Below are 24,404 nucleotides of genomic sequence, written 5' to 3' on the forward strand. Positions count from 1 at the left end.
GTGGTGCTGTTTAGAAAGCTCTGTGGCCATAATTCTAATCTCATACTGATGGCTGACCTGAACTGAAAACAGAGTCTACTCTCAAGAACTCTGTGGGCATCTGAGTTTCAGGTTCCAGATATCTCTGAGGCCAGTTCTGACTAAGGCATTCCTGTGTTTTTTTAAAAAATGTATTTTATTGATTATGATATTACAGTTGTCCCAAATTCCCCCACTTTGGTCCCCTGTACCCAGTACCTCCTATTCTCTCTGGCAATTCCTTCTGGCCCACCTTAGTAGTGTATGTCCATGGGTCATGCATATACATTTTTGGGCTACTCCATTTCCTATTCTGTTTGTAATATCCCCCAGACTATTTTGAACCCACCAATTTATACTTCTTAATTTCTGTACTTTCCCCCCATTCTCTCCCTTGCCCCTCCCAACTGGTAACCATTCAAATGATCTCCATATCTATAATTTTGTTTCTGTTCTGCTTGTTTGCTTAGCTTGGTTGTTAGATTCAATTTTTGATAGTTGTGAATTTTTGCTATTTTAATTTTCTAGTTTTGATCTTCTTTTTCTTAAATAAGTTCCTTAAACATTTCATATTATAATGTCTTGGTGATGATGAACTGCTTGAGCTTTACCTTGTCTGGGGAGTACTTTGTCTGCCCTTTCATTTTAAATGATAGCTTTGCTAGATGGCTGTAGGTCCTTGCTTTTCATCACTTAGAATACTTTTTGCCAGTCCCTTCTAGCCTGCAAAGTTTCTTTGGAGAAATCAGCCAACAGTCTTATGGGAACTCCTTTGTAGGTAACTTTCTGCTTTTCTCTTGTTGCTTTTAAGTTTATCTCTTTAACCTTTGGCATTTTAATTTTGATGTGTCTTGGTGTGGTCTTCTTTGTGTCCATCTTATTTGGGATTCTCTGTGCTTCCTGGACTTGTATGTCTATTTCCTTCACCAAACTAGGGAAGTTTTTTTTCATTATTTTTTTTTTCAAATAAGTTTTCAATTTCTTGCTTATTCTGTTCTCCTTCCAGCACCCCTATGATTCAAATGTTAGTATATTTGAAGTTGTCCCAGATGCTCCTTACCTTATCTTTTTTTTAATTCTTTTTTCTTCTTGCTGTTCTGATTGAAATTTTTTTCTTCTTGTGTTCTAAAAAATTGACTTGATTCTTGGCTTCATCAACTCCACTGTTGACTCCTTGTAAATTTTTCTTTTTTAGATATATTTTATTGATTATACTATTAAAGTTGCCCCATTTCCCGCCCCCCTTATTCCTTTCTGCTCTGCACACCCCCTTCCTCCTCTTTAGTTCATACCCATGGGTCATACATATAAGTTCTTTGGCTTCTCTATTTCCTATACTATTCTTAATCTCCCCCTGTCTATTTTCTACCTACCATATGCTCCTTATTCCCTGTACCTTTTCCCCCATTTTCCCTCATCTCCCTTCCCACTGATAACCCTCCATGTGATCTCCATATTTGTGATTCTGTTCCTGTTCCAATTGTTTGCTTAATTTATTTTTGTTTTAGGTTCAGTTGTTGATAGTTGTGAGTTTGTTGTCATTTTACCATTCATATTTTCAATTATCTTTTACTTAGATAAGTCCTTTTAACATTTTTGTATAATAAAGGCTTGGTGATGATGAACTCCTTGAACTTGACCTTATCTGGGAAGCACTTTATCTGCCCTTCCATTCTAAATGATAGCTTTGCTGGATAGAGTAATCTTGGATGTAGGGCCTTGCTTATCTCCATTTTGTTTAGTTCTCTTTTTAGAGTTTTGTTCTGTTCTTTCATTTGGGCCATATTTCTTTGTCTACTAATTTTGGCAGCCTCTCTGTGTTTGTTTCTATGTATTAGGTAGAGCTGCTTTGACTCCTTGGCCTAGTAGAATGGTCTAATATAGAAAAACACACCTGTAAGTTGGATGGGGTGGAGTCATGGGTATTTGCTAGGGTGGGCAAACCTGTGTGAACTAAGTTGATGGTGTCTCAGATATAGTGCAGTAGTTCTGTGGCTCTTTGTGTACATGTAGGGGTTTCACAAAAGGGACAATGGATGCTGCCTCACTCCTGGAGTTTTGTCTGGGAAGAAGCTGTTCCCTGGCACTTGCCCTGATGCCAGACACTTCGGTTTCTCCCATATGCCACTGGAGTTCTTCCAGTTGCTGTCCCAGTGTGGAGCCCAGAGGGAGTGAGTCTGCATAAGTCCTAAGTCTGTTGTGGGCCCTTTAAGGGGAGATGCCTGAGAATCCCACAGTTTATTCTGCTGCCTCAACCCCCACTGGATTTTACAACCAGAAGTTAAGGGACTTATCAGCTTGGCACTGGAACCCTGGGCTAGGTGGTCTGGTGTAGGGGTGGGATCCCTGGCTCCTATGAGACATCCCTCGCAATTTTTATCCACCACACATGAGTGTGGAACTGTCCCATTGGAATCTCCATGTTTCCACATCTCTGTGTCTCTGTCCCTTCTACCTGTCTGAATAAATGTCACATCTTTAATTTCTTGGTTGTCAGATTTCCATACAGTTCATTTTTCTGATGATTCTGGGTGATAGTTATTTTGTAATTTAGGTGTCATCTTTGCTGTGGATGTGTGAGTAGGGGAGCTGTGTTCACCTACGCCTCCATCCCGACTGGAAGTCTGTCCCTGTGTTTTGATTACCTGAAAAAAATTTCCTCTGTCTTTGTTCAAGCTAGTTTCTCTCACTTAGAATTCAAAACAGATTTGACTGATACAAGAGAAAAAAAGTAAAGAAAAAAGTGATCCTCAGATATTTTGATAAAAATTTAGGGGGAAAGCTGGGTTGAGCTGAGAGGAGAATAATTTTACTTTTGAAATGCTGATTTTAAGTTAGTGGCAGGGCATGTATAGGGAAATATTCAATGATAACAATTTGTAATTTAGTCTCATAACATGTGATTATGATAGCTAACACTTATTGAGCTATTTCTATTTATTCTTTACCTGCATTAATTCACTTAATCCTCCCAACATCCCACTTTATAGTTGAGAAAACTGAGATATATAAAGACATCATAACTCTGTAAGGTGAAGCAATTACTGAGGTTTAGAGCTCAGGTACAAACCCAAGTGTAAGAAAGAGTGATTATAACTTTATATGTTCAAAATATCTCTGTATGTGTACATATACATGTTTATTGGAGTGTTTGGGTACATATTGGTTAAGAATTCATAATCTTGCTTTAAAATGGAAACTCAAGGGAGACACAATCTTCCCATTTTTGCACAATTATACAGTACATCTGGATCTATGCTATATATACAGTCACTTACTGACTATTATCTCTCACAATAAGATCCTGGGGATTTTCAATGCCAATGGATAGGAAATATTATTAAATGGACTCCATTCCTGATTTTCTATAATTCTCTATCTTGTTTACTTGCTGATTCTTTGTTCTGCACCTGCATCCAAACAAAACTTGTACCTATTTTTGCATATGCATAAATTAACTTGTTTTGGATTTCTGCCCAAATTCCTCAACATATCAACCACAGTACATCACCCACACCTGTGTGCTTCTTATAAGATGAAGAGTGACACATTTCCAATTGTTCTAGAACAACTGGTGGTTGTAGTCCTTGCTGGAAAGAAGTGGTGGTAAGTACCCCACATTCTAAAGAGAGCTGCCAATAATTGGGCTTGGACACATTGCTCAGGCTGGAGAATGGGCACTGCTTCCCCTCCAGTCCTTTTGGAGATGATATAAAGAGATGAATTGGAGGAGGAAGGAAGAAAAGAATGTCATGCCTAGACTGTAGCAAGAGAGGTGGTTCCCCCTCCTTTATCCCTAACCAACAACATGAGTTGGAGGTGTTCCTAGATAATTAGTCTTAGAGATTCAGGCTGGCACCTCAGTCCCTAGTTGGTGTATGCTGACCTGCCTGTCTAACCTGGTACTGCCACTGGAGAAGCTGAACACTGCAAGAAAAACTTCTGTGAAGGTCTCTGCTGGGTACTTCATGTTTCTGCACCCTAAATTCATATTTTGAAAGCCTAACTCCTAAAAGGATGGGATCAGGAAATGTGGGGCCTTTGGCAAGTAATTAGGTTGTAAGGGTGCAGTCCTCATGATAGGATTAGTGCCCTCATAAGAAGAGACCTGGGGGAGCTGCTTTCTCTCCCTCTGCCATCTCTACCATGTGAGGACACAGAGAAGATGGCATCTCTGAATTAGGAAGTGGATCCTCAATGGACATCAAATCTGCTGTGTTTTTATCTTCTTCCCAGCTTTCAGAATTGTGACAGACAAATGTCTGCTGTTTAAGCCACCCAATGGTATTTTTATGTTATTTTTGTATGTTGAATTTTTGTTTTAGTAGCTTGAGTAAACTAAGACAGATCCAAATCAGCAGACACCACCAGTAGCCACCAAACTGAGCCAAAATCAGACTGAAGGTATTTGTTCATCATGAAGAGCTGGTTGGTTCCATAGGAACAGCTCTGCACACTCACCATTATTCCTTCTTCCAATCATACTCTTGAGGTTAACAGATTGACAAATTTAATAAACACTTATAGAAGTGCTTTCTATAAGTATATAGTCACTGTCCCACATGATTTACAAGTATACCAGTGCATTAATCTGCACAATAACCCTAATGAGGTAGATATTCTTATTATCTTCGCTTTACAGATGAGGAAGCCAAGTCAGAGAGAGGTTAAGGGATTTGCTCAAAGTCACACAGCTAGGAAGTGGTGAAATCAGATTGAAGCAGGCAGTCTGGTTCCAAAGTCACTGCTCTTAACCTCTAAACTCCACCACTTCCACCACTACTTACACCCTCACCTACAGGCCTGCATGTTCATGCACCCTTCAAAGGCTGGGGTGAGAAGTGACTAGGACTCTGACCCACTCAAAGACCCCCATGACACAAGGCTGGCTGGCTCTGGAGGAAAGGAAAGCAATGAGATTTAAATCAGGTATAAGAGGGGCAGGATTTTTAAACTGGCCTATCCTGGATTTTTAATAACCAAAAACAATCAGAAAACTATAAAAGTTTCCCAGATGTAGTTAAGGGATAGGAATTTGACAAAGGCCAGTGAAAATCAGGGAATGTGGGGAAAAAGAAAACCCTCTCATATTTGTACTTTCTGAATTCAGACTGCTCCATAAATCAGCCACATACTGAAACAGCTATTGCCCTGATCATTATTTCCATGCTTTAGTCATGACTCAGCCATCACTGCTTCTCAGCCCTAAGTCATACCTTGCTGAAATACAGAGATGATCCAGAAGACACAACCCCACACCCTTGTTCTGGAGTTACAACTTCTCCCCCGATAACTTCTTGCCAGTCAGACTCCCAACCATTCTGGTTCTCAAAATCTGACATAATCGTAGAAGGAAGAGCAGCTTCTGGGTGGCATTCAGTGCCTTGATACCCCTGGTCACACCTAGAGAGAGAGGGCCACATAAACAAGTCATAGTTTCATCTGTGAGTGTCATGGCCACGTGACATGGAACATTTCCTATGTCTCATTTTTGCTTTGGTTTCAGCACTCACACTAGATTTTTCTCTACAGTGTAAATCTGTACATGTGATAGTAACAACCTTCAATTATTCACACTGCAAAAAAATCAATAGAATCCTTTCTTAAGAGAAATAGTGCTGTAACAGTAGAATTGCGGCATCAAGTAGTAATGAAGAAGGATATGGGTGTGTGTGTGTGTGTTGACCAGGGAGGATAGAGGGATTTTTCTGTAGCCTTAAAAAGTCACATATAAATGATTGCTCAACCAACATGTAACTCCGGCCATGATTTATAGTTCCTTCTGACTAAATTATATTTCTGTTAGAATCGTTAAGTATTCAAGTATGTTCCTATTTCACCCTCGTTAGCTATAATCACCATCTCCCCTTGTATGCAACCTTGAGCTTCTGGTGAAGTGGGGTAGGTCGGACAGCCTGTAGCAGCTGTTTAACTAGTGCTTTAAGACTGTCAGGGGAAAAGAAGGGGAACAATCGAAAGGCTCTTTTAACACCAAAGAGAACTTTGGAGTTAATTAATAAACTCTGAAATTTAAACCCAAGAGGCCTGTTTGAAGTTAGATTTTGAAGTTTAGAATATATGGCTTTATACTAATTTAAATGTAACAATGTCTTTTATATCTACAATTAGAACAGAAGGGAGGTCATTCTCTTTTGGCTACTTCATTGTCCACCAGTCTATCCATACAAGTCTGATGACAACAGCTGTGGTAGCCCTGTAAATATAAGTCCTGAGAAGCAGATAATCTGTTGCACTTTCTGATACATGTACCTGCACGTGCCATGGTCACAGGAGCCGTGCCCATTGCACATGTTTGGGCACTGCTGGCCGATGTAGATGCCATCTAAAGCCCACTCATCTTGGGCTGTGTAATAGCTCTGACTCCACCGGAAGCGGGTGGCACTGGACCTAGAAACAAGTACAGTAATAAAAACAGTATTTTAACTGACACATGGTAATATAGGCAAAGAATGTCTGAGTTCAGATAACCACTTTTCTGGAACTTGTATTTAGCTGCCAATCATTTTTCTGTAGCAGTTTAATTTCCACTCAATTACTACCCAATTCAATCATTCTATCATTAAGGGAAGTTAAAAATCTTCTTATTTTATATATACTTCCATTTTAGTTTAGTGTGAGACATTTTAAAGAAAAACAAAATTTCATATTTTTATTGTAGTTGCACAGAGATTTGATGCTAGGAAAACAAACAAAATAAGAAAGAATGTTTAAGCAAAATAAAGATACATACTAAAAAGCCTCTGTTTCATAAATGACAATGTGAAGTGTTTCACTTAGAATAGCACAATTTCTTATAATAAGCACATCAGCAGTTATTGGAAGACTCCACTTACCTCTCAATATAAAACTAAAGTTTTGTTTGGGAGTGAGAGAACATGCTATAATATTGCAAGTATGAACATCTGGGTGCTAAATTCTGCTTATTATTTTTGACACATTAGTGTGTTTAGTTTTCATGGACAAGCTGATGTTAAGTAAAGGTAAGCTGAACATCCACTATACATAGAGAAACCCTAGTGGTCAGGGTTAATTCATTTAGCCCAGATATAAAATCTAAAGAAAGAACATTTTGAGAGCAATGTCCAGGTTTTCCTTTGTTGATCACAAAAAAAATTCTTTTAAAATTACATCATATTTTTCAGCTATGGACATTTTCAGGGATCCATGATTAATTCTTTTTAGTCAAAGTGAAAAACAAAGAAACCCCCCCAAATTTGCAGAATTAATGTGAGTGCTCAGTTTCATTGATTAAACCTTCCTCAAGCATACCATCTATGGATACATTTGATCTTGACAAATGTGAATGACCTGTTTAAGTCTACTGCATCAATTACTCACATATTAAATACTTCCTAGGTACACACCAGATTGCTAAAATCCAGACTAAGTCCTTACTGTTTATTTTACCAATGAACTGTGGCTAATAGGTTGCATTTTCTTTCCTAGGAGGGTAATTCCGTGTTCACTAGGTGCATCTAGTAGACACAGGTTTGCTGCATTTCAGAGCTTGTCATCAGATGCAATTCTTCTATGGAAACAGTTTATATTTGTAGTCTAACAGCCATCACAATTTTCACAGTCCCATTAAGAAATGGTTTTTAGAAAAGCCTGCTATAAAAATAGGTACATTGTCTTAGAACATAGAGCCCTACAGAAGGGAAGTAAATTCAGACTCATGCACCAGTGTCATGAAAAGGAGAGACAACTATGTTCTTTTAAGACTCATTATAATCTGAGTCAAGTCTACGGCCACAGGTGACTGACTAGGCTGTGAGCTCTTTTGGAGACAGAGGTATCTTTTGTCTCAGTAGTTTGCACAGGAACAGAAAAAAATTGGTGTACAAAAAATTCTGCTAAAAGAGAATAAGTAGCATAGATGGTAGGTAGAAAATAGACAGGAGGAGGGCAAGAATAGTATGGAAAATGTAGAAGCGAAAGAAATTATGACACATGGACATGAACTAAAGGGGGGGAATGTGAGTGGGAGAGGGAGTACAGGGTGGAGGGGAGTGAAGGGGGGAAATGGGACAAGTGTAATAGCATAATCAAGAAAATATATTTAAAAAAATTCTGCTAAAAAATGAGTCAATGAGTAGAGTGACAGGCCAAAGAAGGGCAGTCTGTTTCTGACTTCTGGTAGGTAATGAAGTGAAGAATGTTCTAGGGGTTAGGGGACCTGACCCAGACATTAGCTCTGCAATTTATCATCTGTGTGACCTTTAGTGAGAAATGTAAGCCTTTAGGGGCTTCTTGTTCCTCACCTCTCAAATAAAGGGATTGGGCAAACTGATTTCTAAGACCCCTTCCAGCTCATAAACTTAATGATTGCTTTGGTGGTTTGTTGACCAAGGTGACAGTTTATTTCCTTGTGGTCACACAAAGCCCATAGCACACATTATTTTGAAGTTTTGATATTTCAACATTAACATGGAGTTGGAGGGTTTTAGAAACCTTTCTCAGATCTCCCAGTTTATTTATGCTTCTAAACAGTTACACAGACACACTCTAAATTCTTTTTCTGAGTACACTGATCCTTACATGTGTCTTATAAGCTCTTGAAAAAGATATTTCCTCAAAATAAAAAGCTTAAAGTGGATTACTGCATTTAAAATTACAATCTACAGTTTAATGTGCTGATGTTAATTAACAGAAAAGGAAGCAAAAAGAGGGAGAATATTGGCCTCATATTTAGTGAGAAAAAAATTAGTCATGTGAGCAGTCTCCAGCAGGTCACATGTGAGGATACGTGGTGTGATGTCACTGGTTTGTAGCTGCATCACTGATAAATATTTCCCTCAATACAAATATTTAATTGGCCAATCCTCTCTCTTTCTCTCTTGCTCATATTATTAAGAAAAAAATCTTATGCATTTAAAAAAATGGATAATGTTTTAATTGTTTTAGGTAAATTTTTTACTGGAGTCAGGTTGACTGGACTTCACAACCATCTAAGGACACTTCTCATACCAAGGACAATTTTTAGTGCTAAGCAGCTCAGTACCACTTATTCAGAGATATACTTAGCCATCAACTGGAAAGCCACTATCTAAAACTGTAGTACTATGTGTAGAAATAACTCATATAACTTCTTTCACATCTCTTCCATATATACCTTGTAATAAATATACTCTTCCTTAAAGGATCTTAAACTTCAAACCAGAAGTCTTTTTATGAAGTCAGCTTCTATGGAATGATCAAGCCTCATAAAAGTCACTGAGAGTGTAGACATTTTCACAACCAGCACAGAACTGAAGCTTTTATAAGATCGTTCTAATGATGCAGATGCAAATGCCTATACTAATGGAAATAGAGCATTATAGAGAAAATAGGAAACAGGACATTATAGAGAAAAAGGCACTTTGAGGGGATAGTCACCAGCTTATTGCACTTTGGATTGAGTCTGAAAGTGGGAGTCCTGAATCATGAAATGAAGTTGACTTGCATTTAAAATCCAAACTATGGATTCCCAAAAGCAACAAATCTTGACAGTCTTCATTTGATCTCCTGCTGGCCCAGTATAAACTTCTAGACTAAAATACAGTAACACTGAGTCATCTGCTGATAGTTAGGTAACCTAAGGAATCAAAGTAAGTGAGACTGACCACTTATTGTATTGTATATTGTGTTTTCTACCTTCAGAATTACTGTAATTACATTTGCCCAATTATTCTGAAACTCATTCAGTCATTAACTGTTGATTTGTTTGTAGAGTCAGCAACTGACAGCTGTTTCTGTCTCATTAGACCCTGTTCTTATGTAAATGTCTCTCATAAAAACAAAGTTAATTTTCATTGGGTAACAAATGCTCAGTCATACACAATAAAATTTCTCTGAGCAGGTGTATACATATTAAATATTTCCACTCTAAGTTGCCCTATCTAGAATATTTTCTGAAGTTAACATATCTATGATAATGCAGAGACCACATTTGCTTGTATTTATTCAATTTATAGTTGCATATGCTTACAACACAGTAGAACAAAGTGTTGCCAAAGGGAATAGAGCTTCCAACTAAACTGCACTCTCTTTTCCCAATGCATGAGAAAAACATGCTATTTGCAGAGGTTTGAAATGAACATAATAAATAAAATGATCAAGAATGCCAAGGAGAATAAATACACTTTATCCTTATAGCAGAGCTTTTAAACATAGATCCTAAACAGTGATAATAACTAGTTGAAAACTATTTTTTTGAAATATAGTGATAATGTTTAGTTTAAGTACTAGTCAGTAGGAATGTTAAAATAAATATCCTATAAGGTTTTTTGTTTACAAAACTATTTTGACATTCTTTACACAGGGATTGGAAATATATTTGGAAAACAGGATTCAGTTATTTACCTCCATGTACTTTAAGGCAAATGGTTGGAGGAATAATCTAGTCAATTTATTTTCTGTTTGCAAAAAGAGATACCTCATAATGAAACAACTCTTTAGTTCATTTAGACATACTGAATTATAATTTTATTTAACTTTCCAGTATTTAATGAGCACCCCAACTATGTGTTGGAACAAAACTGCTTAAGAGTCAATTAGTATATTTCCTTGCAAGTGTCTAATAAACATTGATGAGAATTGATCTTTTCTGACTACACCAAATCTTTCAACTCAGTGAGAAATAATAATGTAATATACAATCTGAGTGTAAAATAATCTGCAAAGATTTTTTGATAAATAATATTTTGGACATAGCTTAAGATACATAAATGAAGAATAATGGTTTATGAAATGACATCAGAAGAATGGAGGTTCCTCTGGTCTCTCCCCTTGAAGTTGCAACAAGTTGAACTGCTACAATTCAATAACGGATTCCCTGCTGGAAATCTGTGTTCCTAAACATCTCAAAGTGGATGAATTATAGCGATGGGGAAGTGTTACAGGGTGCAGCCAAGAGGGGGGACCCCAAATAGGCATTTGAAATGGGGTCCAGAACTTAAGGTGTCCAGGAGATTTTAAGGTGTCTTCACCCCTTCCCCCACAGGTGTGAGTTGGGGGAAGGGGCACACAGAGCAAGAACATGCAGGGCAGCTTTGCAGCTAATCCATGGCATGGTCATTTAGCATACCTATAGCCTTTGGCTGGTCACTTAGATATGCTAAATAGCTATGGCCATGCTCAAGGCCAGGGGGATGGAAAGGGATCTCCCCCCACCAAGATGTGACTGGGGGGCAGCTCCCCTGAGTTACAGCGCCTGTGTGGGAGCTGGGAGAAGATTGGCTCCAGGACATGGGGTGACACCTGCCCAGACCCACGATGGCGACCAGAAAAGCTGGAGAAGACAGCAGATTGAGGGCAAGTGTGCGGAGTGTAGGAGGAGAACCATGCTGCTTTAGGAAGGAGAGCCATGTGCAGCTCTGAGAAGGAGAGCCATGCGCAGCCCTGAGGAGGTGAACCATGCACAGCCCTGAGAGAAGGAGAGAACCATGTGGCTGTGGAGGTGCAGAGAGGATCACGGCCATTGGAGAGAGAGCCACACAGTTTTAGCAGAGTGAAGACTCCCACATCCCTGAGAGGGAGAACCACGCGGCCTTGACAGAGTGGGGACTCTTCCTTCCCGTGGCTCTGGGAGAGAGGACCACATGCTTTTGCCAGAGTGGGGACCCCTGCAGCTTTAGAAGGGGGAACCACCACCTGGTTTTAGCAGAGATCCTGGCGACTCAGCCGAGGGTGCTGGGAACCCAGGGAGGTCTCCCAGTCGAGATGGAGTACTAACTAAGAACCAGAGGACTGCCTGAGCCCATGGACTTCTATTTCCTTTCCTGAGATATGGTACTCTGGACTAGGCAAAAAGGGAAGGAAGGAAGGACTGTGTGTTTGTGGGTGTTTTTAGAGACTTTAGGATTTTTGATAAAGACATTAGGTCACTACTTTAAGTTAGTATAGCATTAAATAAACATTTCCTTTCCTTTTCACGAATCTCTGGCATTGAGAGATGTCTTTCCTAGGGCGGCGGACATAACAGACCCAGGGCCTTCTTTCAATAATAGTATATCATCCCAGGCCCCCCCCCTCCCCACCCCGCCCCAGTGTTTTGTTCTGTAACAGGAGGAGTGAGGGGGGAAGAGCAGACACCAGCACCTTGAACGCAGCTGGGAGCTCGAGGTGGGCCTGAGAAAGGGGAGGAATAAGGTTGTAGCCTGCACTCCCTGCAGCCCCAAGAACAGAGAGATACAGTGCATGTTCCTGCTCCAGTGATGGATACATGCTGTGGCTGAGCCCAGTGAGAATGAGGAGGTGCCCTGGGGTTGTCTGGTGGCCTCCACTGCCAGGCAGAAAAATAAAAGCCTAGAGTGTGGCTGCCTCTCCCAGAGCAAGCAGCAGGGCCTCAGAAGAAGCTGTTGTGTGAGCATTGGGCTACAGGGCACATTATCTGCAGCACTGAGAAATGGAGAGGCAGAAGCATTTTTCCCTGAGTGGCAGGTACAGGCTGAGCTAACACCAGCGACAGGGTGTCGGCAGGTGAGGCAGCTGAGGTCTGGCAGTCATCATTACTGGGAGCAGAACAAAGCCACAAATGCGCCCGTTCGCCTTATACAACCCAACTCATCCCAACCCAAAAGGGCTACACTGCCAGCAGGGCCTGCTTGGAGGGGACAGCACTGAGACTGGAACCACATCATCTACCATATTGCCTCATGGGGGTGGTGCCTTGAGACTGAGGTGATCTCGTTACAGAGAAGACACCCACCTTCCCAAGTAACAGTTTTCCACCACCTGGCAAAGATTCCAAAAGCCTGAACAGTGCAAGTGAAACTAAAAAACTTGTGCTTTAGTGCCACCTTCTGGTTAACAAAAGAAAGACTTCTTATCAGCATACTAGGGAAGTACCACACTTAAAAAAAAGGGGGGCGTATTTTATTCTCATAGATGCCCAAAGAATTCATCAAATACCATGAATAACCAAGGTAATGAGGCAGATCATAAAGAAAATAAAAAAATCTTCAGAAAATAAACTTAAAGACAAGAAAATCTGCAATTTAAATGACCAAGAATTCAAGATTGCAGTTCTGAAAAAAACTCAATGAACAAAGAGGGGCAGTTTAATGAACTCAGAAATAAAATATATGAACAAAAGGAGTACTTTTTGAAAGAGACTGAAACTTAAAAAAATCAAAAAGAATTTCTGGAGATGAACAACTCATTTAAAGAGATGAAGGATGAACTAGTGAGCTTAGGAAATAGAGCCAACCAGATGGAAGAAAGAATTAGTGATATTGAAGATAGAAATCTAAAACTGATATAAATGGAAGAGAGATTTGAGAGTAAAAAATGAAATAACTCTACTATCTAGAGAACTACCTGACTCCAAATGAGAGAGCAATGTAAGAATAATGGGTATACTCAAAGGAGAAGAGAAAGTGAAGGAAACAGCCTATTCAAATGAATAGTTGATGAGAACTTCCCAAATCTATAAAAAGAGATGGATCCTTGATTCCGAGGAGCAAACAGAACATCTAATTATCTCAATCCAAAAAGGCCTTCTTTGATGCACATTATATTAAAACTGTCAAAATTAATGACAAAGAAAGAATTCTTAAGGCAGCCAGTGAAAGGAAGATGGTAATTTCTAAAGAAATGCCTTTAGATTATCACTGGATTTTTCAACAGTCACTCTACAAGCTAATAGAGAGTGGAATCAAATATTCAAACTATTAAAAGAGAGAAATCACCATCTAAGAATAATATATCCAGCAAAGATTTCCTTTAGATATGAAGGAGAAATAAAGACTTTTCCAGGAAAAACCACAAATATGCAGAAATTAAACAACATGCTACTAAAAAACAACTGGATCAAAGGAGAAATAAAAGGAGAGATCAAAAGAGACATAGAAAGAAATGAGAATGGCAATATGACATATCAAAACTCCTGGGATACAGCAAAAGCAGCAATAAGAGGGAAGTTTATATCATTATAGGTCTATCTCAAGAAACAATAAAAATCCCAAATAAAGAACCTAACATTGCATCTTAAGGAATTAGAAAAAGAAAAACAAATGCAGCCCAAAGTCAGCAGAAGGAAGAAAATTTTTAAAAAAATTAGAGAAGAATTAAATGAAATAAAGAACAGAAAGACTATACAAAAAAATAATGCAAGAAGAGCTCACCCTTTGGCTGGACTAACTAAGGAAAAAAGATAAAAGACATATATAAACAAAATAAAATAAAAAAAGAGAAGAAATAAAAGAGAAGTTGTGACGGACACCTCAGAGATGCAAAGGAGCATACAAGAGTACTATGAAAGATTATACGCCACCAAATTCAATAACATAGGAGAAATGGACAAGTTCTTAGAAATATATAACCTTCCTAGACTGGAAAATGTAAATAGATTGACCAACAGTAAATAAATTGAAACGATTATCAAAAACCTCCCCCAAAAGTAAAAGTCCAGGACCTGAGGGCTTCACTAGTGAATTCTACTAAACATTCAGAGATTTAATTCCTATCTTTCTCCAGCTCTTTTGAAAAGTTGGCCCTGGCTACTGTGGCTCATTTGGTTAGAGTGTCATCCCATAGACTGAAAGGTCACAGTTTTGATTCTCGATCAGGGTACAGGCCCAGGTTGCAGATTTGGCTCCTGGTTAGGGTGTGTAAGAGAAGGCAACCAATTGATGTTTCCCTCTCACATCAATGTTTCCCCCCCACTTCCTCTCTCTCTAAAAGAAATTGAAAAAAAAAAGTCTTTGGGTAAGGATAAGAAAAAAAAAAACTCTTCCACAAAATTGAAGAAGAGGCAATACTTCCTAATGCATTATATGAGGCCAACATTACCCTGGTACATAATGTGGTACCAAAATCTGGCAAGGATAACATGAAAAAAGAAAAATATATACCAATGTGTCTGATGAATACAGATGCAAAAATCCTAAACAAAATACTAGCAAATCAAATACAGCAATACATTAAAAAATAATACATCAGGATCAAGTGGGGTTCATCAGGTGGCAAAAAGAGGGTTGAACATATGCAAATTGATCAACGTGAAATACCACACTAACAAAATGAAAGAAAAAAATCACACCAATATATTCAGAAAAAAACATTTGATGAGATACATCAATTTATCATTAAAACACTCAATAAAATGGGTATAGAAATAAAATACTTCAACATAATAAAGGCCATATATGACAAACCTTCAACTAATATACTCAATAATGAAAACCTGAAAGCTTTCCCTCTAAGAGCAGAAACAAGATATGGATGCCCACCCTCACCACTCTTATTCAACATAATATGAAAGTCCTGCCTAGAGCAATCAGGCAGGAGAAAGCAATAAAAGTCATTCAAATTGGAAAGGAAAAAGTAAAATAGTCACTTTTGTAGATTACATTACATCATTCTTTATATAGAAAACCTTTAAGACTCTACCAAAAACTATTAGAAGCAATAAACAAGTACAGTAATGTTGCAGGATACAAAACCAATGTACCCAAATTCATTGCATTCCTATATACTAACAATGAAATTTCAGAAAAGATATTAAAAACATCTCCTTTTAAAATTGATGCACATGCAAAATAAAATACCTAGCAATAAAGTTAACAAAACATGTGAAGCATCTATATGCTGAAAACTACAAGATATTATTAAGAGCAACTGAAGAACACACAAAGAAAAAAAAGATATGTTGTGTACATGAATTGGAAGAATCAACAGTTAATATGGCCATATGACCCAAGGCAATACACAGATTTAACAATCCCCATGAAAATCCCAATGAAATTTTTAAAAGAAATAGAAGAAAATATCATCAGGTTTCCATGGAACCACAAAAGACTTCGAATAGCCAAAGTAATCCTACAAAGCAACAATAATCCAAACAGTATGGTATTGGTAGAAGAACAGATATGCAGACAATGGAACAGAACTGAGAGCTCAGAAATAAACCCACATGTTTACGGGCAAATAATTTTTGACAAAGGAGCCAAAAACCCACAATAGAAAAAAGAAAACCTCTTCAATAAGTGATACTGGGAAAATTGGAAAGCCACATGAAAAAGAATAAAACTACACTACAGTTTGTTCCTATGTACAAAAATTAATTCAAAATGGGTCAAAGACCTAAATATAAGATCTGAAACAATAAATTACATACAAGAAAACATAGGCACTAAACTCATGGATTTTGGGTGTAAAGGAAATTTTATGAATTTGACTTCAAAGACAAGGGAAGTAAAAACAAAATTAAATAAATGGGAGTATAAAAAACTAAAAAGCTTCTGCACAGCAGAAGAAACTGCCACAAAACAAAAAGGTAGCCAACCAAATGGGAGATGATATTTGAAAACAGCACCTCTGACAAAGGGTGAATATCCAAAATTTATAAAGAGCTCATACAACTCAACTCAACACCAAAAAAAAACAAATACTCCATTTAGAAAATGGGCAGAGGACCTGAAGAGACACTTCTCCCAAGAAGACATACCAATGGCCAAAAGATATATGAAAGATTCTCAATCTCACTAGCTATTAGAGAAATGCAAATCAAACTACAGTGAGATACCACCTGTTAAAATGTGTACTCTAAACAAGACAAGTAAGTGTTGGGGAGCTTGTGGAGAAAAAGGAACCCTCATTCACTCCTGGTGGGAATATAAACTGGTAGAAACACTGTGGAAAATAGTACAGAGGTTACACACACACACACACACACACACACACACACACACACACACTTCAGAGAGAAAAGGGGGTGGGGGAAGGTAGAAGAGGGTAAAAAAGTGACAAATGGTGACGGAAGAAGACTTGATTTGGGTGGTAAACACATAATACAATATACAGATAATATATTGTAGAATTACAAACTTGAAACCTACATAATTTATTAACCAATGTCATTCCAATATATTTAATATGAAATTTAAAAAAGGAGTCCAAAAAATCAATTAAGAATAGTGTTACCATATGACCCAGCAACTGTTCTTCTCAGTATCTACCTGAAAAATTTGCAAACATTTATTGGTAAAGATATATGTACCTCTATGTTCATTACAGTGTTATTCATGGTGGTCAAGACATGGAAACAACCTAAGTGTCCTGCAATAGAGGATTAGATAAAACAGATGTGGTACATATATACAATGGAATACTACTTAGCCATAAGAAAAGATGAAATACTGCCATTTGTGACAATACGACAGATCTTGAGAATATCATGTTAAGTGAAATAAGTCAGTCAGAAAAAGCCAAGAATCATATGATTTCACTCATACGTGGGATAAAAAACTGAAAGTAATGGATGAGCAAACAAGACAAACAAACAAAACCTCATAGACACAGACAATAGTATGGTTACCAGAGGGTTAGGGGGCTGGGGGGAGGTAGAAAAGGATAAAGAGGGTCAAATACATGGTAAGGAAAGGAGAGCTGATTTTGGGTGGTGAACACACAATGTAATACACAGAAGATGTATTACAGAATTGTACACTTGAACCCTATATAATTTTATTAAACAATACCACTCCAACAAATTTAATAAAAAATAATAGTTTGTATCATTTATGGGGATGAAAAGATACCTCTAAAATATACTATCAATATTATCTTACCATCATAATTTTGAAATAGTACTCCACATGTCAATGAACAAAAATCAGCATATTCTAAATAATAAGGGTAAAATACTTAATTGTGAAATGATGAAAAAACCTTAGCAGCTTTGTATCAAGTTTGATACTATTTCAACTATCTCAACTATTTGATGTGTTGTTTTGTATCTTGATAGATGTACTTGTAATATCATTGAAATTAAATATGTCTTGATTATATTCCCAGCAGCAGGGATAAAAAAGGAGGATGTTAGAAAAAGTGGCTATTTGTTATACAAAGCATGAACAGAGTATCCAGAAAATGGCTCACAGTTGGATATAAAAAAATCTGTGGAAATCAAATTTCAAGTAGACAACTGACATAATAATGAATCCTTAAAAGTCATCATGAAGGCATTCTTGTATAATGTAATAATTCAATCTTCAACTAAAGGAGGTATAATAACTCTAGGTTATTATTTAATCATTTTTAGTGTAGAGCCTGACTTTTATATAATCTAAGTTAGGAAGGCAGACACCATAGAAAATATTATTCTTGCCTCTTATGCTTTTCCTATTACACAGATCACAGAATCTTAGAGTTCCAGAACTGTAGAAACCTTTAAGATTGACCAATGAAACACCTTTATTATACGGATAAGGAATCACGCTTGAAAAGGTTGTGAACAATTAAAATCATGTGGTTAACTGATCATTGGCAGAGACATACTGAGAATTCACGCCTTCTAATTTCTAGTCCAAAGCTCTTTCTTGGCAAGCTGAACCTGTCTCAGGACTTTCAATAGTATTCAGAGTGTTTAAATCCAGCCCAAACCTCTTTGCTGAGCTCCAGATTCATAAGTAAAATTGGCTTCTTGACAATTCTGCTTGGATAGATAATTATCTCAAATTTCACATCACTTTTTTAAAAGGATTTTATTTATTTATTTTTAGAGAGGGAAGGGAGGGAGAAAGAGAGAGAGAAACATCAATGTGTGGTTGCTGGGGGTCATGGCCTGCAACCCAGGCCTGTACCCTGACTGGGAATTGAACCTGCAACACTTTGGTTCGCAGCCCACCCTCAATCCACTGAGCTACGCCAGCCAGGGCTCTCACATCACTTTTTAAAAAAATTAAAGTATACTTGGCATATAATGATATATTAGCTTGAGGTGTTGTATAACATAATGATCCCATATTTATATGTCTAATGTGATCACCACAATAAATCTAGTAACCATGTCACTGTGCAAATTTATCATGCTATTATTGACTATATACCCCTTCATCTTTTTAAAAATTGTATTTTATTGTTTATGCTATTATAGTTATTACAAAATTTCCCCCCTTTGTCCCTCTCTTTCCAGTCCCCACACTCCCTCAGGTAATCCCATGTCCAGGGGTCATGCATATGTGTTCTTTCAGTACTCTATTTTCTATGCTGTACTCCACATCCCAATTGCTACTCTGTAATGACCAATTTGTACTTCTTAAAACCTTCCCTTTTTACCCAATGCCCTCACCCAGCTTCCCATCTGAAAACCATCAAAATTTTCTCTGTTTATATGACTCTGTTTTTGTTTTCCTTGTTTTTTTAGATTAAATTGTTGATAGATATGCATTATTGCATATCTATCTTGTTCACATTTTTGTTCTTCTTGTTCTTCTTCTTGTTCTTGTTCTTTTTAAAGAAGACCCTTTAGACTTTCAGCCAAGATGGAGGCATAGGTAGAAACACTGCCTCCTTGCACAACCACAAGAAGGACAACAAGAAATTTAAAAACAAAAAACAAGCAGAACTGACAGAAAATTTAACTGTATGGAAGTCCGACAACTAGAGTTAAAGAAGAACATTCACCCAGACCAGTGTGGGGGTGGAGATGGGCAGCCAACAGGGAGAGGACATGCAGCAAAGCAGCAGCTGGAGGATAGGGTGACTGGCAGTGGCTGGCAGATGGGGCAGTCCCACATTTGCATGTGGATAAACTGAGAGGAACAATTGGGGAGTGAGACAGACTGCATGACCCAGGGTTCCAGTATGGGGAAATAAAGCTTCAAAACCTCTGGCTGTAAAAACCTATGAGACTTGTGGTGGAGGAATAAACTCCCAGCCTTACAGGAGAGTTCATTGCAGAGACCCACAGGGTCCTGGAACATGCACAAGCCCACACATGGGAACCAGTACCAGAAGGGTCCAATTTGCTTGTGGGAAGTGGGGGAAGTGACTGAAAGCTGCTGAAGAGCTGAGCAAGCAAGATTGTTTCCTCTCTGATCCCTTCCCCACATATGGTGCCACAACACATTGACGTGGGTTGCTGGGCCCTGGCGATTATCTAAGGATCTGCCCCTTACTACTTAACATGTGTGTTCAGACAAAAAAAATGGCCCAGATGAAAGAACAGATCAAAGATACAGAAAAAACACCACTAAGCAATGAAGAGATAGCCAACCTGTCACATGCAGAGTTCAAAACACTGGTAATCAGGATTCTCACAGAAATGGTTGATTATGGTTGCAAAATAGAGGAAAAAGTGAAGGCTATGCAAAGTGAAATACAGGAAAATGTACAGGGAACCAATTTTGAAGGGAAGGAAACTGGGACACAATTCAATGATTTGGACCAGAAGGAAGAAATAAACATTCAACTGGAACAGAATGAAGAAACAAAAATTCAAGAAAATGAGGAGAGGCTTAGGAACCTCCAGGCAACTTTAAATGTTCCAACATCTGATTCACAGGGGTGCCAGAAGGAGAAGAGGAAGAGCAAGAAATGGAAAAGTTATTTGAAAAAAATAATGAAGGACTTCTCCAATCTGGCAAAGGAAACAGACTTCGAGGAAGTCCAGGAAGCTCAGAGAGTCCCAGAAAGGTTGCACTCAAGGAAGCACACACCAAGGTACATTAAAATTGCCTTACCCATGATTAAAGATAAAAGGAGAATCTTAAAAGCAGCAAGAGAAAAGGAGTCAGTTACCTACAAAGGATAACCCATAAGACTAACAGCTGATTTCTCAAAGGAAACCTTACAGGCAAAAAGGAGCTGGAAGGAAGTGTTCCAAGTCATGAAAGGCAAGGGCCTACATCCAAATTTACTCTATTCAGCAAAGCTATCATTTACAATGGAAGGGCAGATAAAGTGCTTCCCAGATAAGATCAAGTTAAAAGATTTCATCATCACCAAGTCCTTATTATATGAAATGTTAAAGGACTTATCTAAGAAATAGAAGATCAAAAACTATGAATGGCAAAATGAAAACAAACTCTCGACTATGAACAACTGAACATAAAAAAACAAAAACAAACTAAACAAACAACTAGAACAGGAACAGAATTACAGAAATAGAGATCATATGGAGGGTTATCAGTGAGGAGGGGGAGTGGAGAGAATGGGGGAAAAGGTTTAGGGGATAAGAAGTATAAATGGTAGGTAGAAAATAGACAGGGGGAGGTTAAGCATAGTATAGGAAATGGAGAAGACAAATAACTTATTGTATGAGCTATGGGCATGAACTAAGGAGGGTGAATATGGGTGTAGGGGGTACAGGGCAAAGGGAATAAAAGGGAGAAAAACTGGGACAACTTTAATAGCATAATCAATAAAATATATTAAAAAAGAAGACCCTTTAACATTTCATATATATTGGTTTGGTGGTGACAAACTGCCTTAGATTTTTGTTGTTTGGGAAGCTCTTTATCTGTCCTTTGATTTTGAATGTTAGCTCTGCTGGGTAGGGTACTAACTTGGTTGTAGGTACTCACTTTTCATGACTTGGAATACTTCTTTACAGCCCCTTCTAGACTGTAATGTACTTTTGAGAAATCAGATGATAATCTTATGGGAATTCCCTTATAGGTAACTAAGTGCTTTTTTCTTGCTGCTTTTAAGATTCTTTCTTTGTCTTTAAACTTAGGCATTTTAATTGTGGTATATCTTGGTGTGGGCCTCTTTGGGTTCATCATGTTTGGGACTTTCTCTGCTTCCTGGACTTGCGTGTCTATTTCCTTCACCAAATTAGGGGAATTTCTTTCATTATTTTTTTTTCAAATAGATGTCCAATTCTTGCTCTTTTCTCCTCTTTTTGGCACCCCCATTATGTCAATGTTGGAATGCTTGAAGTTGTCTCTGAGGTTCCTTACACTATCCTTTTTTGGGGATTCTTTTTCCTTCTTGTTCTGATTGGTTGTTTTTTTGCTTCCTTATGTTCCAAACCATTGATTTTATTTTTAGCTTCATCCACTGTAAATTGTTCATTCCCTGTAAATTGTTCTTTATTTCAATGTGATATCCTTCATTTCTGACTGGATCTTTTTATGCTGTTGAGGTCTTCACTAAGCTCCTTGAGCATACTTATAAACAGTGCTTTTAATTGGTATCTTACAGATTGCTTATCTCCATTTTGTTTAATTATTTTTCTGGAATTTTGTTCTGTTCTTTTTTTAAATTTATTTTTCATTTATTCTGTTCTTTCTTTTGGCCCATGTTTCTTTGTCTTTTAATTTAGGCAGCCATCCTGTGTTTGTTTCTATGTATTAGGTAGAGTAACTACATTTTAGGCTTGATAGAGTGGCCTAAGATAGTAGGTGTTCTATAGAGTCAAGCAGCACTGTCTCTTCTGTCAGCCAACCTGGGTACTTAAGGCACATCCACCATGTGAGTTGTGCCTTACCCTCCTCTTGTAGTTGAGTCTTGATTGCTGTTGGTACATCCAAGGTTAGCCACCACCTGTGTTTTGTCCTGAGTGACACAGCATAAGTTACAAAGTGATATGCAGATGGCTGCTACTTGTGTTGGGCTAGAGGTTCCAGGAGAGGCCAAGCTGTGAACCAAGGCCAGCTGCTGCTAGTTCCAGGCCTGGGGCAACTTAGAAAGAGCTACAGGGCTTGCTGAAGCCAGTGCTTCTTGTTTGAGAGAATTTAGGAAAATCTGAGACATGAGCCAGAGAAGCCATTTGTATGGAAAAGCCATTGGAAAAAGTTTTGGTGGGCCCAAATTTTGGGTGGGATAGGGCCTCAGAGAATCACCAGAGTGAGGAAAACAGTGTGAGCCAGGTTGATAGAGTCTCAGAAATGTTGCCTGCCTGCTGGGTCTGTGGCTCTATTTGAGGAGGGTTCAGAAAAGGAACAATGGTCTCTGACTGTACTTCTTTCTGGTAGAAAGCTGCCCCCTCCTTGCAGCTATTGCCTTGATGTCAGACAATTCAGTTCATCCTCATATGTCTCTGATGTCTTCTCATCTGCTGCCCCATTGCAGGAGCTCAGAGGGAATGAGTTTGAGAAAGTCTGTGTGTGGACCCCTTAAGAGGAACTGCATGGGATTCCAGCAGTTTCTGTCTCCCACAGTCTCAACCCCTGCTAGTTTTTAAAGTCATAAGTTATGGAGACTTATCTTCCTGGCACTGGAACCCTGGGATGGGAGGCCTGGTGTGGGAATGGTATGCTCTGCTCCTGAGATATCCCTCTGATTTTCGTCTGCCACCCATGGAGGTGGGACCAGTTCATTCCACCTCTCTGCCTCTCCTACTAGTTTCAATGTGGTTTCTTCTTTAATTCTGTAGTTGCAGGGCTTTCCTTAAGCTCAATTTCTGATGGTTCTGTATGATGGTTCTATAGTTTAGTTGTAGTTTTGATGTGGCTGTTCAAGGAGGTGAGCCATGTTTACCTATGTCACCATCTTGACTGGAGACCCCGTTCACCTTTTTTTCATCCATCAAAAACAGTATTCTTAGTTCCCTGCTTAAAATCTATTCCTTCTTCAGTCTTTCTCATTTCAGTCCACTGACTGAAATGCCAATACTTTTCCCAGGTCCAGAATTTTGAAATTGTTTTTGATTCTTCCCTTTCTAAAACAGACCCCATCAAGTTAATCAGCAAGCCCTATTTAATTAATATATATTTCATGAATGATGGCTCTTTCCATGTCTGCTACAATCATATTCTAAGCCACCTAAACATCAAATGCCTGAAACACCCTAACAGTTCTCCCTGTCTTCACTTTTCTCCTGCCATCTCTTCTTCATATGGTGCCCAGGGTAATAAATCTAAAATAAAACCATCAAACTCTTGGGGTAAAAATGTACTTTTCTCTTTCACATTATCAAATGTTTAACTTGCTTCCTAGTTACTTAAGTTTCTGCTTCATGGGAGATAATTTTTATTGTTGCTGAAAGAAATATGAATAGAGAAAAAATGCATTTTAAGCTTTTGAAATAAAAAGTAGGGCTTTACAACAAGGAAACAGCTTTGCAACCGAAACTATTTTGACAAAGAAGTTTTCAGATTCCTGTGTCATTCCTTTGGATATGTCAAACCTAAAGGAAAGGCTCATAGAGTTCTCCCATAAAAAGAACAGTTAGGATAAAATGGGAGGTCAGAAAAACTATGACCACTTGAAAATGAATTTTTCATTAGCTCTATTTTTAAATATCCTCAGGATAAAAGATCTGAGACTTTCTATGACAAAAATATGAATGCATTTCACCACTGTGCTTAATTTTTCTTCATATTCAAGTCATGCTAACAGAGGTAATAAAAGTTAATGTGACAGCCATGTCTAAAAATATTGTCTCTCACCAAGTTTTCTGGGGAAGAAGCACTATGACTCTTCTCCACTGTGTGAACTCACTGGCATGGTAGATACTTGACGATGTAAATTCCTGACAACTTGGCATACTTGGAAGGCATTCCTAGAAGAGAACCAGGCAAAATTTAAACAGCCTCTATTTCCTCCAGGGGCAATATGTTTACTTGCTCCCCATAAGTGAAAAAGAACTTAAGGAAATCTAATGTCATATTAACCATTTGCAATGTGATGCAATCCATGATTTTTCCTTTTGT

At 38.2% G+C, this 24,404-nt stretch overlaps 1 protein-coding gene across 2 annotated transcripts in view; it reads right to left on the reverse strand.

The window, feature by feature from the left end:
- The window catches only part of RELN (reelin), a 561,035-nt gene that overhangs the window by 133,823 nt on the left and 402,808 nt on the right, over positions 1-24,404 (reverse strand). For both annotated transcript variants that reach the window (XM_045827532.1, XM_045827531.1), the window contains exons 22-24: positions 24,141-24,253; positions 6,289-6,426; positions 5,235-5,421 (exon numbers count right to left, since the gene is read on the reverse strand). In XM_045827532.1, coding sequence (XP_045683488.1) covers positions 5,235-5,421; positions 6,289-6,426; positions 24,141-24,253 — 438 coding nt within the window. The remainder of the gene's footprint in view (positions 1-5,234; positions 5,422-6,288; positions 6,427-24,140; positions 24,254-24,404) is intronic.

This window comes from Phyllostomus hastatus, unplaced genomic scaffold, assembly GCF_019186645.2.
Source record: "Phyllostomus hastatus isolate PE091 unplaced genomic scaffold, TTU_PhHast_1.1 phas_scaffold_78, whole genome shotgun sequence".
Lineage (NCBI taxonomy): Eukaryota > Metazoa > Chordata > Mammalia > Chiroptera > Phyllostomidae > Phyllostomus > Phyllostomus hastatus.